At 52.4% G+C, this 14,599-nt stretch overlaps 1 protein-coding gene across 5 annotated transcripts in view; it reads right to left on the reverse strand.

Moving 5' to 3' along the window:
* The window catches only part of TMEM104 (transmembrane protein 104), a 69,950-nt gene that overhangs the window by 42,832 nt on the left and 12,519 nt on the right, over window positions 1–14,599 (reverse strand). For 4 of the 5 annotated variants that reach the window (XM_010596970.3, XM_064270793.1, XM_064270792.1 and 1 more), the window contains 5 exons: window positions 11,683–11,764; window positions 10,942–11,038; window positions 10,245–10,325; window positions 6,657–6,756; window positions 5,486–5,594 (listed from right to left, as the gene is read on the reverse strand). In XM_010596970.3, the coding sequence (XP_010595272.1) occupies window positions 5,486–5,594; window positions 6,657–6,756; window positions 10,245–10,325; window positions 10,942–11,038; window positions 11,683–11,764 (469 nt within the window). The remainder of the gene's footprint in view (window positions 1–5,485; window positions 5,595–6,656; window positions 6,757–10,244; window positions 10,326–10,941; window positions 11,039–11,682; window positions 11,765–14,599) is intronic. The other variant, XM_023556911.2, reaches the window with a different exon arrangement.

Genomic DNA, 14,599 nt, shown 5'->3' on the forward strand with positions numbered 1-14,599 from the left:
TCAGTCATAGTTGAAGAAGCTAAGCCGGAACAGACTTGAATTTTTACAATTTGGGTGATACACAATGATAATCAGAACAGGAAAAATTATGACCAAGATCCCTGGCATGGGAGACTCCGAAGAGGTGTAGTGAGCCCCCTCAGGTGCCTGATGCATGAGATTGGATCCCTGGCAGGACCATGGAGAGCGACATACATTCAAAGCAGTGCCGTTGGCAAGCATCTTTGAGTGGGGCACTGCTGTTTTCCGACTCTGCTCAAAATCCTATGGGCAAGAGGTCTGGTTGCTATAAAGTGTGAAAACTGCCTTTGTTTTCTAAGAGGGAGATTAGGTTTCTAGCAGGGTTTCAAGGTAATTTTTCCTGTTCCGGTTCTCCCAAATTTTAAAAAATTAGGTCTGTTCCAGTTTTGTTTGCTCAACCATGTCTGAACTGGGAAGAACCAGTTTGAAGCCCTGGACACCCGTACCTCCCGGGGTTGTTGGGAGGACTGAATGAGAAACGTCGACGTAACAGGTGACGTGTGGTCCAAATGCCAGACAAGCCGTGGTGGGCAGGAAGATTCACAAAGTGGCATGTGGCACTGCCATGGGGCGCATGACTCCCTCTTCTGCCCCTCACAATGAAGGATCTTTCCCCCTTGCCTGGCACTATTTTAGGAAGCAACAGTGTGGTTTTACGAAGGGGACGGCACGTCATGTTAAGTGTTATGAACCAACGAAGACAAGTGTGGCTGTGCTAAGGCTGAGCCTGGATGAAATGAGATAGCAGAGAAAGAGAAGACAGGCCTCTTGGTGATGGCTGGAAGGACCCTTCCAATGTGAACTTGACCCTCAATCTCTCACTGACCCTCTCCTCTAGAAGACAGTCTGGCAGACCAAACTCCTGCCACTGCCCCCCATGATACACACCTTACTCTTTAACGGGATCTGGAAGGGAGTCTGGGAGGAAGTCCTCCTCCTGTGGAGGGTGGCTGGCCACGTGCCGGTGCTTGAAGGCGGCAGCCTCTCTGTGTCACCTGGGCCCTGGAGGCGGCTTCACAGCTCCTGCATTCAAGGCAGGACGACAAGCAGGGTGACCTTGTCCTGTCCCAAGGCAGCCAACGAGGGCCCCCTGCTCAACACGGCCAGTTTGCAGACGGGGCTCCAGCCAGGATAAGCTCCGCTCCGCCATCTGCGCTCCCAGCTCCACGTGGCCAGTACCTGCTGGGCTGCCTGTGACCCAGCAGCATCTGTCCACCTGGAGCAGTGGAGGCCATCTCTCTCTTGAACCGGCCAGGGCTTTCAGCACCGGGGTGGTCCCCCCCACCTCAGGGCTTCCCTCTGACACTCAAGGAGGTCAGAAAGGGTCCAAGGCCCAGGCAAGGGGCGAGAAGGATGGGCTGGGGACCACTGCAGGAGTGAGAAAGAGAAGAGGAGCACCTGGCAGTGTCCATGACGCCAGGAACCAGTGGTACACGGCCTTCCAGACACACAGGATGGTCTGATTTCTACCCAATCCCGCCACTTCACCAGCGGACCCTGGCTCCTCCTCCCTGCAGAGGAAAGAACGAAATGCTCATTTCTGATTTCGTTTCCTACCAAAGTTAGAGATGCTCTGCAGAGAGCATTCCCAGCCTGGAGGCAAAGTTAGCATTTGAAAGAGCCAGGGCATCGAACACTTTCCCGTTTCATTCTTCAAAGGAGCAGAAGGGACAGGTGGAGGGCCCAAGATGCCACAGCCTGCTGAAAACAGATCCCAATGACAACTCCTAGGGCCCTAATGATAATTCCCAGGGCCCAAATTACAGCTGGCTCCAGCTGCAGACGCCCGAGTGACTCACGGGACCCCAGCCTCCTAGCCCCCAGCTCTTGTGGCTGGAAAGGAAGGAGAGGGAGAATCTGACTCACGTTAGCTGCCATGGGAAGCACAGGATGTGGACGGAGGTCATGGGCAGGGTGGAGGAGGAATTCTCCATTGGTTAAGGTCAAGGGCTTTGGGAGGCAACTGGTGGCTACTGGTGGAGCAAGCCACCTTCTCGTAAATAATCATGATGCTGCTCACAAGCCGGCCCCTGGAGACAGTTAATATCCCAAGTATTCTCATCCTGGGTGTGCATCTCAGAAGCAGTCCCAGGAAAAAAGAGAAGAGAGAATTTGCAGGGGACTCACTGAAAATTAAACCACAGGATAAAGCTGTATCTCCATCCTCCAGAACGCATTGTCTCAGAACAGCAATGAAGGAGTGCTTATTACCAGGTCCTCTGAAAGACGCAGGTAGGATAGGTGTGTCATTTACCTGAGGCAAAGAAATGATTTGTGCACCTAAAGGTGCTCTAAATTCCTCCCCCGCTCCCCATCACCCCAGTGATTTTTGGAACATTCTGGGTGAAGTCTGGCTGGCAGCAAAATCAGAAGCAGCTTGCAGGGATGGGCGCAGTGGGCGTCTCCAGAAAGGATGGACAACCCTCGAAATGCGAATGATGGCGTGGGGGGGCAAGGCAAAAAGACGACCCTCCTCCCTACTAGAAGATGTCACTTGCTGGAACTAGGACTGGCTGCCCCTGACCGTTATCATACAAACAGGGCTAAGCCCTGCAGGTCAGACTTGAGGGTGAAGGGAGATGCTGCCACCACCTGCCATTGAGAACTCAGGACAGAGGAGAGACTGAGACTTTTGCCAAGTTCTCCCTCCTGTGGCTTGGCCACTTCCAACTCCCTGAGAGAGGAGGAGGCCTGCAGAGAGACCGGGAGCACCCCGTTCTGAGGGTCAGGAGGTATTGCTCCAGAGGAACCTTAGACTTTGGGGCCAAAACCAAACCAGCTGCCACTGAGCCAACTCTGACTCGTGGTGACTCCATGAGTGTCAGAGTAGAACTGCGCTCCAGAGGGTTTTCAATGGCTGTGATCTTTCAGAAGTAGATTGCCAGGCTTTTCTTCCGAGGTGCCTGTGGGTGGACTTGAACCGCCAACTTTTCAGTAGGCAGCTGAAGGCTTAACCGTTGGTGCCACCCAGCAACAACCAGGACCTTGGGAGCCACACACAAAATTGTAAAAAACTTCTGATGCAAATGCAACGCATAAGTCCATCTGCTCTGAATTTCCCCAAAAAAGACAGGAGAGGACAACTGAAGCAAACACTTTCTGAGGAAACCAAAGCCCCCCGGCAGGGTCTGGGACGGGGGGAGTGACAGTGCCAACCACTCAGAGCGAGCAGGCTCCAGCTGGGTGGTTGTGTTTCCGCACACCACCCTCCGCCTCCTATTCCTGTAGCTTTCGCAGGCGTGGATGACAATTAGCTCTCTGAGTTATAAGTGCAGTATCTGGGAGATGAAGGCAGTAATTAATGCCCGTCTGTCTTCCGGAAGGGTTCCTTCTGTGTTTGGTCAAAGAGTTATTGAGACTCGGGAAGGGAGGCTTCCATCATGTGGAAGGTTTATAGGAATAACTGAAGGAACAATAAGGCAATAATGCTGCTGCTAAATAACTGACCAGGCAAATGGCAGCAGCCAATATTCCCCGTGCTCAGTATCTAGTTTGCTGGGGGAGGGGGAGCATGACCGGTAGATCTGACGCAGAGCCCGGCACCCTCCTCCAGGGGAGGCCCACCTGAGGGCTCTGCTGCTGTCCCTTTGCCCCAGACATGCTCCAGTGTCCTCCTCCTCCTTTTGCACATCTACCTGGTTAGAGAGCCAGACGGGTCCTTACCCCTACTAATATCCCATTGTCCACCCGACGTGACAGTAGAGCTGCCCCACAGGGTCTCCTGGGTTGTAATCTCTATGGAAGCAGGCTGCCACATCTTTTTCCCATGGAGTGGCTGGTGAGTTTGAATCGCTGACCTTTTGGTTAGCAGCCAAGCACTTAACCACTGTGCCACCAGGGCTCCCCTATACCTACTACCTGTGCTAACTTGACCAGTCATGCTCTGTGCAATGCTGAGAGGCGAACAGGCTTTCACTATGTTAGCCCGGGGCCCAGCTCTCCTGGCTGCCCTGCTCGGTGACTCTGCCCACCCTCATGGCTGGAGAAGTAGGGCGGGCGCCAGGCAATTAACTCGCTACCAAATTCCCACTGGACATGCCGTAGGGGAACCTGAGAGTCAATCCTATTAAAAACCAAGATCCAGGATCCCTGGGTGGCATAAACAGTTAAGCTGTCGACTCCTAGCTGAAACACTGGCGGTTCGAACCCACCCACAGGTGCCTTGGAAAATGGGCCTGGAGATCTGCTTCCGAAAGGTCCCAGCCTTGAAAACCCTATGGAGCAGTTCTACTCTGCACACACGGGGTCACTGTGAGTCGGAACTGACTTGACAGGAGTCAACAATGACGGCTTATGCCAACTACTTGCATAAGTTATCTCATTTAATCCTCAAAACTTCCCACTAGAAACCAAATTCCCAGTCTTAGCTGAACGTGCAAGAGGAAAAGCAGAACATCCGACGGCTCTGGGAACGCAGAGGAAACGAGCCTCTCTCGAGACCTAGACCCCAGGCTTCCTCAGCATGTCCCAGGGCAGGCTGGGAAGGCAAAAATGCTGCTCAGCGGCCCTTGGGGTTAACACATGCAGACCCAGAGAACACGGCTGGCAGGACCCGGTGGGATCTCTGCCAGCAGAGGCACAATTAAGTCCAGAGGCCAGCTCCTCTCGAGGCTTGGATCTCTTCCGGCCCCCACCTCCCCCTCCAAATCAGCTAAGTGCCCATGTGTCAAACTGTGTGTCACCTAGCACACCTAAATCTGTGTCAGGGCTGAAGTGGACCAAGAGGAGGCAGAGAATATTAATAGATACTGCAAAAGTTAAAGGGAAATGTTTCTGAGTCCCGTCTGCAAAGCAGGCAGAGATAAATAACTGCCCTGGGTTTTGTATCTTATTACCCAAGACCCGGCCAGCGTATTATTCAGCTCTGACTTTCCCCACCCACGGCATAAGGCAATCAAGAACAAGCTTAGAGATTCATCTTCTTCCTTGTTTGCCAGGAGGAGGGAAGACAGGGAGATGGCTGGGCTGCTCCTTTCCTGTCTGGAGGGCTTGTGTATCATCACGGTCAACTGTAGATAGATTGGTCCTATCTGCCCAGCCAGAAAACCCATCATCTACCCATATGCTCTTGGGCTGGCAAGGGTAAGGTCAAAACACGCGATGCGTCTAGAAGGATAGATCAACACTCTTACTGAGTTTGGCTGAGAATGCCTCTCACACACTAAGTTCACAAGAGTTCGTGGCCCTGGAACTGGCAATGCCCTTACACCAACTCTAAATCATGTATGACTTTGAGCCCTGGTGGCCAGGACACTTTGGGGACTAGAGTCTTTAATGTCTTAGTGATAGGATCCATTTCTGCCCAAGAGCAGGGCGTTGGTAATTAACCAGAGTGACGGGATAGTTAACCAGTGTGTGGAGATGTGGAGACCCTCCTTTCTGGGGAAAGGGTTCTTCCAGAAAGGAATGGAAGTTCCAGCAGCCTTGGCCCCCAGGACAGAGGGGCAGCGGGGAGGACACTCACCAAGTAGATGCGGTAGGCGTCAACTCGGCGGATGGGACCCCAGCACAGGTCGGTGTCATTGTACCTGGTGTCAGCTTCCACACCACAGGAGTCATTGCCACTGGCGCTGCTGAGAGAGAGCAACGGCAGACGCCAGGCTCAGCGCAGCCCGCCCGACCCAGTCTGAAGGAGACAGAACCTTGTTGCTGTTGTCGGGCGCTGTTGATTCCGAATCATAGTGACCCCAAGTGACGGAGGAGAGCTGCCCATAGAGTTTTCTAGGCCATAATCTTTATGGGGTAGGAGCCCTGGTGGCACAGTGGTTAAGCAATGAGCTGGAAAGTCAGTGGTTCAAACCCACCAGCCACCCTATGGCAGAAAGACGTGGCAGTCTGCTTCCGTAAAGATGACAGTCTTGGAGACCTTATGGAGCAGCTCTCTGCCCTACTGCTTTGCTATGAATCAGAATCGACTCAGTGGCAAGAGGTTAACCTTTATAGGAGTGGACTGTCAGTTCTTTCTCCTGCGGAGCCACTGGGTGGGTTTGAATCGCTGACCTTTTGGTTAGCAGCCCAGCGTTTAACAACTGCGCAACCAGGGCTCCTTGATGGAACAGTTGTTGTTAGGTGCCATCTCATAGCGACCTCACGTGACAGAGTAGAAATGACCCACAAGGGTTCCTAGTCTGTAATCTTTACGGAAGCAGATAATCAGGTCTTTCTCCCATGGGGCGCTGGGTGGGTTCGAACAGCCGACCTTTTGGTTAGCAGCTGAGAGCTTAACTGTTGCACCACCAGGGCTCCTGACGGGACATTAGTTATCAGCGATAGCTGAACTGCCACCTCCCCTCACAGCTGCTTCGGCTCCAGTAATAAGACTTTTCACAAATTCTGTTTTCCTGTCTTTTTGGACACGTGCCATCGTCCCCATAGCACTGTTCCCTGACGAGCAGGTGGGAATCCTGGTTAGCTTCCGGTGGGCAGTGTGGGATGTATCCTTGGTCCTTCCCCTCCCTAAGAGCAAGGCCAGGGCAGAGGCACAGCTGGCTGTTGTTTGTGCAGAAAAGGGCCTGGGGCATTGACATTTCTCTGACACTGATGGATTTGTTGGCGCTGTGCTTCTGAACACTGTGCACTGCCTGGCTGAGGAAGCCCCTTGGGCTATGGCCAGTGGGGGGCGGGGGTACACTCACCAGGTCACCTGCATGAGGGAGAAGGGCACGGCGGCAGCGTAGATGGCCAGGTCCCCATACAGGTAAATGATGATGCAGAAATAGAACAGGTTGACACCCACTGGAAGAAACCAAGTTAACCAGTCAGGTGTCAGGGGAGAGGTGTTGACATTCTGTTTTGACAAAATCTCTTCCTCTTCCACAGTTCAGTTCTCAATGCTGCTCACTCTCTACAAAAAGAGTGAAAAGATGACCCAGAAGTTGTTTCTGCTTCTAGCTGGCGACACTGTGACAGTGGCAGGAGACACAGCTGTTTGCGACTTTCGCCTGAGAGAGGGCTGAGAGAGGCTGGGCGAACCGAACAACTTCCAAGTAAGGACAGGTTTAAGGGGAGTGTGAGGTGTGGGCTTCGGTGGGGAGGAACGGGAGGCACCTTGGAGCTCAGGAAGGCTTGGAGGAGGAGGAGGAGGGAGAAGAGGAGGAGGAGGGAGAGGACGGGGAGGAGGAAGAGGGGATCTCTGTGCTGGGAGCCCAAACCCAGAGCATTTCTGGCCCCCAGTGAAGCCGAACAACAGGGCTCTAGACAAAACATCTCTACTAAAGAACTGAGAAGCAAAAAGAAGGTAACAGGAAATGGCCCAGCCCTCTAAGGTTGAAATCAATAGAGTAAAAGCCCTCGGTTTATAAAAGCCCTCACTCTGACACTGATCCAGTCCTCAAGCACCTTGTGGGAAGGAGGTGGCCTGGACTGCAGCAGGAGAAAGGGAAGACAGGAGCCTGGGCTGAGCTGCGTCTGCAAGGTACGATGCTGGCTCTGGGGGCCACGTGGTGCTGGAGCTCCCTCTACAGAGACAAACTCTGTCCCCTCCACTGCAGAAGAAGCCTGAACTAGAAGCGGGAACCAGGGTTCCAGTCCTGATTCCATCAGAGACCTGCTTCACAGGCAGCTGCTGAACGTCCCTTATATTGTACAGTCAGAAGAACCCACCTGTGCTACCTTGCTGGCTCTGGCCAGCAAGCTCAAGGGCAAGTGCTCTGAGAAGAGCAGCAAGGCCTCTCCAGCATCAGGAGCTGTAGCCCCAGACAGTCCATCTCAAACTCCTGCCCAGACTGATGGCTCGAGTTTTCGATGTCACTGTTCTTGAGCTGCTGGCTTCTCTGAGAACAGAAAGAGAAATGAAGTGACAGTTCCCTTCTCATCCTGGTGGCTCACAAGAGCCGCCAGGGTTCCCAGGGGAAAGTCTAGGACATGTTACTCCTGGGCTATTTGAGGTCGGCTCTGCTCTGAGGCATCTGAGGGAGAGAAGACTGGGAAGGCACGATTCTTGAAGGGAGCCAGGAAGGCCTTAGTTCCCGCTTTTCTAACATCTCACTTGGCACGTCTGTCCCTGACCCGTCAGAGAGAGGCTCGAAGTCCAAGTGCAGGGGCCCCTGGGGTCTGCCTGTCAATCATTCCCCAGGCTCCAGGTGCAGCCCACGCTCTGGCTGCCTTTCTGCTCCAATGCCAAAATTCTCTGGGAGGAGGCCTCGCCCCCGTCCCTGTCCCCAACCTTCCCTCAACCTGCCAATGACGCCAGGGTCAGCTCTGTTTATCAATTGCCACAGGCCCTTCCCAATCGATAAATTTCATTACTAGACACAAGATGGGAGGATCAATGAACTTCCTGAGAGGACAAGGGCTGGGCCTGGCATTTCTGATTACCACTTATGGGTCTGGACCCCAGGGAAGCCTAGTAATCCTTTGGTGGAGGTGACAACCTGTGAATTGGGAAGAGAGGAAAGCAGGGGTTTTCAACTGGGGTTATTTCAACTCCCCACTGGGAACATCTGGCAATGTCATGACTGGGGGGTCTACTGCACCTAACCGGCAGAGGCCAGGGATGTCACTAAACCTCCATCAATGCACAGAACAGCCCCAACTACAACGAATGATCCCGCCCCAAATGTGAGAAATCCTGCAGCAGATGAGAAGGTGCTTTCTTACGGTGTGAGGGTTGTTCTCATGTGAATGTGTCTCTTTTCTATTAAAAGGAGTCCCTGAGTGGTACAAACGATCAAGTGCTCGACTACTAGCCAAAAGGTTAGTTGTTCGAGCTCACCCAGAAGTGCCTTGGAAGACATGCCTGGTGATGTGGTTCTGAACAGTCATAGCCTTGAAAACCCTATGGATCAGTTCTACTCTGCTCACATGGGGTCTCCGTGAGGCAGAATCATCCTGATGGCAACTAACAACAACAAAGAGTCTAGTCCATGAAAGGAAAAAAAGACAAAAGGCAATAGTTCTAGAGCTCTTAAAGAAATAAGGGCTGGTATTAAGACACAAAAATTAGACAAGAGGCTTACAAAGATACATGTTTTCTCCCGTGGCTGTGTAAAAAGCTTGTGTTTGGAAAGGGCCTTTTATGTATCTGCCAGGAGCACACGCTTATGTGCTCTTAGTCTCTGAGATGAAGAGTGTTAGAAACGGAACAAAGGAAAAGCACAGAGAACAAGAGGTGGGCTAGACAGAACCAATTTGGTTTTAATGAACTCTGAAGCCTCTCTGAGATTGGTCTGGCAGGGAGGGATGGAACCGCACCCCCAGGTAACCTTTCACGGACAAGCCTGATCTTCCATGGGTTCCCAGACGGGACATCTGAATCATACTACCAATGAAAAGCTGAATGCTGTTAACAGCCTAAAAGGCAGCCAAGATGATTCCAGTTTCTCTGGTCCCTCCCACTTCCTGGGTGTGAGCTGTGCAGCCACACTCAAGACTACAAAGAATCAGTGGAGACGCCCCCTCTGCAAAGAGGGGCTTCGACAAAGGGGCAGAAAATCTACCAAGATAGCTGCCAGGGGAAGGATTTACTGAGGATGTGTCTGACCCTTTACAAAGGGAAAATGGACGAGTCTGGGCATTAACAAAATAAACTCTGAAATTAGTTCATCTCCAAAAGAACAAAATTTGCCAGACAGGTGTAAGATGTTGCGCCAGGAACACCCAACCACCCAGGATCTTTTCAAGTGCAGCCAAAGCCCACCTGAGAGCAGGTAGAGCAGGAAGCGAACAACCACAGACTGGTCCCTTGTATTCCCGGGCGGTGACTCTACCTACAGGCTCCTAGCTCCCTCTGCTGGTTACCATCGGGAAGACTCGGGCCAGGCATGTGCGTAGCAGAGCCTGTCTCCAAGTCAAAAGGTAGCTGCAGTCTCACCCCAGACTGAATCCACCAGGGGAAGAGAGAGAGGAGCCAGAAGCAATCGAGAAAGACTACCAGCCAGTCTACATGGGCTCCACTGGGTGGGACGCTGCTTAGGAGTCTACAGCCTTGGTGTACGAGCAAGAAATCCTCTTTGTTCCCAATACCAGGGACTGGGAGGAACCCAAGAAAATAATGAGGGGCGGTACAGGCCTCTCAGGAAGGCAGCTTCTCAGATGTTCTGGGACTTGGCCAACACTCTGCTCCTTCTCATATGTCCCGTCCCTGGTCGCCAAGGGGCTGTGCCCAGGTGGTAAGTGGAACCCTTGTGACAAGTGCTGGGTTTACAGGAAGCACCTGCTCCCCCTGTCCCTCCATCCCTGCGTCCCACCCAACAGAGCAGAACTGGACTGGCCCAGGCTTATACCTTTACTGAAGAACATGGAGGCCATCTGTCCCATCTCCACGCGGTCTGTGATTTCAAAAAGGTTCGAAGTTCCACGTCTCTCTGTGGAGCCAAAGGACAAGGCAGAGGAAGTGATTCTACTTGGGAAAGCTCAGAAGCTATTGCTGAGCTCACAGAATTTTCCAGAATAATGAAATCCCCAAGCGTTTCACATGCTCAAGAGAACTTTTCCTAACATTTCCTGCTTGAGACACTTTAAGACGGTGCCTATTTCAAGGGAACCCAGGGATGCTCGTTGTGGGGTGAGAGGGAAAGCAGGGGCTCTTACTGGCAGCTTGGCTTGATCAGGTGGGAGACGGTAAGGCAAGGGCATGTGTGCAGGGAGGGAGTGGGATGGCGGAAGAGGAGAAGTTGGAGATCTGACATTTACTCAGGTTCCCATGTGCACCGGGCATTCAATCATTTCACTAACAGCACGAAATGGGACTTATCGTTCCCTATTTGCAGGTGGGAAACGGGGGCCAGAGGATAAGTAAACTGCCGGATGTCACTAAGCAGTAGTCAGCAGGGTCCAAGCCTGGGCCTTGTTTTTACTCTACCACAGACAGCGCCTTCCTAGGTGTCAACCACCAGGCAACTCCCCAGGGCCTTCTCCACGGAGACAGGGAACCCCGCGGACCCGAGGGGGTGCAGGCCTGCCCGGAACTCTGAGACTTACGCACAGACAGGATGGGCCGTTTCTCTGCCCGCTCGTAGTTGTCCTGGATGAGAATATCACTGTCAGAGGCCGAGGAGGAGTCGTCCTCTTCCTCCTCCTAGGAGGGTGCGGGACAGAGTGGAAGGGACACACAGGGACAAGAAGGAGCTGATGAGTCTACAGAAAAGTCCCAATGAAGAAACCACTTCTTTGTTATCTCCTTCTAGAATGTACTTGATGAGGAAGCTCTCAACTTTCCACGTTGTTGTTAGGTGCCTAGCATCCCCATAAGACAGAGTAGAACTGTTCCACAGAGTCTTCTTAGCTGTAATCTTTATTGGAGCAGATTGCCAGGCCTTTCTCCTGTAGAGCGGCTAGGTGGGTTTGAATTGCTAAGCTTTTGTTTAGCAGCCTAGTGCTTAACCATTGGGCTACCACGGCTGCTTCAACCTTCCATATGGCCACGTTAGAAGGTGGCAGACACTCAGGAAGAAGCTGCAGCTCAGCTCCCAGCTATGAAGGTTCAGGATGACTGAGCTAGCTCAAGGGGTGAGGGTAGGAGGGACCTACGTTCCTGCATTAGAACAGCAAAGGCTGCATCTGCTCTGCAAAGTGGATGTGGGCATTAAGCTCAGCTCTGGGACTAGACGGTGAAGCTGCACTGTGAACGACCCCCCCATGCAACATGAGGAAAAGACCTGGCTACCGAGAACAGCCTCTCTGGAGGAGTCGCCACCGCGGGAGCAAGGGCACTGCACATACCTTGTGGCTTTCCATCCTCTTCCAGCGGAGCTGAGCGTTGGCGGCAGCCATGGCTTCCATCACAAAGGTGGTGGTCACAAAGCTGAAGGGGAGATGTGTTCATCGCCAAAAGGAGGCAGGAGTTGGGAGGAGGTTCAAAGAAAAAAGAAATGCCATTTTAAGAGCTGACCAGACCAATGAGCCCAAAGAATTCTCTCTTCTGAGAGTTGTTCCCTGAAGAACTTTCCAGATGGGTCTTATCTGGTAAGTCTGTGTGCACAGCTACACCTGTACGTGCTTGCTTCCATGTCCCTGTCTACAGCTAAACTTTATCTCCAGTGCAGCTGGGCGCAAGGGCATGGAATGAGCTGATAGCTGGAGACTACTCAAGGGGGAATGAGCCTGGGGGTAGAATCGATGCCAGGTGACTCAGTACTTCGCCCCCAGGGGGAGCCTTTGTGTGGGGCAGAGACGGGAGAGGTGGAAGGATAGATGCTGCGTAACACTGCCAATGTGGCAGAGGAGGCGGATTCACGAAGGGCCCCTCCCAGAGCTGCTGGGAAGGGCAGCAGGCACCTTCACCTCCCCCAGAGAGGAAGCAGACCTGCGGTCCACTCCCAACTATACACACTAATGGAGGGTGCGGAGAAATGGAGAACTGAAAATGAGTGCTTTGCTTGGAGTCATGGCCCCAGTTTCTTGGCAGTGCTTCCACTTTCCCAATCATGCTTTCTCTGGCTCATCTGAAAACCACCTTACATTCCCATAGCCCAGATCAAAACGGAGAGACACTTGCCGAGAAGTCAAGCAAGAATGAAAAATCACCTGTTCTTTGCCTCTTAAGGAAACCTGAGGAACCTATGAGACTGGCTACTGGGGCAGAAGATTGCTGGAATCCTCGGAGGCTTTGTTGCGCAAGATGCTGGGGAGGCCACCCTCCTGCTAATAAAATGCAAGGCATGACTCTATCCCTGCCAAGAAACAACTTGAGGGGAACATTCATCTCCCTCTGTCTGGGGTGGCCAGCACTCTTGCGCTCGACTCCAGGCTGTGTCCTCCTCAAGTGCCATCAACCACGTTGGACTGACTGCACGGCCCCGTAGTCCGGCAGCGGGTGGGAGAGGGGCCCCTTGGCTCCACGGAAGTTCAATCCACACTCCCTCCACTTCTGGGGGCGGGGGGGGCGGCCAGCTCTGAAATTCCCATTCCAATCACCTCAGGACCTCCTGGAAGGTTTCTCATTATCTTGCCTGAGGGACGGTTTTAAGGGTGTTAGATTTCCCCCTCTACTTGGAAGTAAAACTAAAATCAATCTTAATTAAGGAATAAGGAGACTTCTTACAGTTGCACGAAGCCAATTCATTGATCATGTTCAAACATAAATGGGTTGAGCAAGGAGGGGGCGTGGCTGCCCCTGCCTAGGGGCCCCCAATAATCACTTCCTCCCCAGATGGCTACCTGTGCTGAAGGTCCTTTAAAGGGGACGACAGCAGAGCCATATCAGGACAAGGACTTCTGGGGCTCTTGGCTGCCAGGGCTCCCAGTATGTAACAGCCCAAGGTTGGCCCTAAAACCCCCCCAAAATGCATAAAGAAGCTGAAAATATAGGTCTTCATTCAGCCTCTTTTACATCTTAATGTGCTTCAAAGGCTGCACTCTTTACTTCTGATAGTTGTTGTCGTTGCTGTGTACCTTCGAGTCGGTTCTCTTACAGTGACCCCGTATGACAGAGTAGAACTGCTCCATAGGTTTTCTTGGCTTTAATCTTTACAGAAGCAGATTGCCAGGTCTTTCTCCCATGGAGCCACATGGCCCCACGGGCACCCTGAATTTGAACTTCTGGCATCAAGAATACATCTCTGTTCTTATGAGCCACGCAGTCTGTGGCACTTTATATGGCCACAGGATGTTTCCAGGTGTTCCCTCTCATCCCTTTTTGCAGCTCGTAGGTTCCCAAATGGCTGATGAAGCTGGAAATGCCTAGTCCTAAATCCCTTACTCCGCCACCCATCCGTCAGTTTTGTCGTACTGTGGTGGCTTGTGTGTTGCAATGATGCTGGAAGGTATTGTTGTTAGGTGCCACTGAATCAATTTTCAACTCATAGTAACCCCATGTGACAAAGTGGAACTGCCCCACAGAGTCTCCTAGCAGATCGCCGGGTCTTTCTCCTGCAGAGCCACTGGGTGGGCTCGAACCATCAACCTTTTGGTTAGCAGCTGAGTGCTTAACCGCTGCACCACCAGGCCTCCTCTGCTGGAAGCTATGCTACCAGTATTTCAAATACCAGCAGCATCACCCATGGTGGACAGATTTCAGCAGAGCTTCCAGAAAAAGACAGACTAGGAAGAAAGGCCCACTACTAGGGGCCGCAACAGAATATTGCCCGACACAGTGCTGGAAGATGAGTTCCCTAGGCTGGAAAACCAAAAACCAAACCCGTTGCTGTTGAATCGATTCTGACTCATAGTGACCCTATAGGACAAAGCAGAACTGCCCCATAGAGTTTCCAAGGAGCGCCTGGCGGATTTGAACCGCCGACCTTTAGGTTAGCAGCACGTAGCGCTTAACCACTATGCCACCCTAGGCTGGAAGGCACTCAAAATGCATAGTGGCCCCAATGGCTCGAGCAAATCAATGGCCTACATGTCGAATCCCTGAGAAGAGCCTCAAGGAGAATCTCCCCTTTGTGAAGCTGTAGCTAGTCAATCACTAACACACCTGGATCAGGGGCCCCTGAAGGCTTGGGATGGCACTGGCCTCCTATCTGCTGCCAGGTACAAAGCAGCAAGGTGAGATTAACACTTGCCTCTGTGTGTGTGTGTGCGTGTGCACGCGCACGCATACATGTGTTTATGTGCATGTGTATACACTTATCACTTACTTTGTCAACTACTTTAAGCAAATCCTAACTTTCAAAATGGCCGCCCATACCACCTC

This window comes from Loxodonta africana, chromosome 18 (genome assembly GCF_030014295.1).
Source record: "Loxodonta africana isolate mLoxAfr1 chromosome 18, mLoxAfr1.hap2, whole genome shotgun sequence".
Lineage (NCBI taxonomy): Eukaryota > Metazoa > Chordata > Mammalia > Proboscidea > Elephantidae > Loxodonta > Loxodonta africana.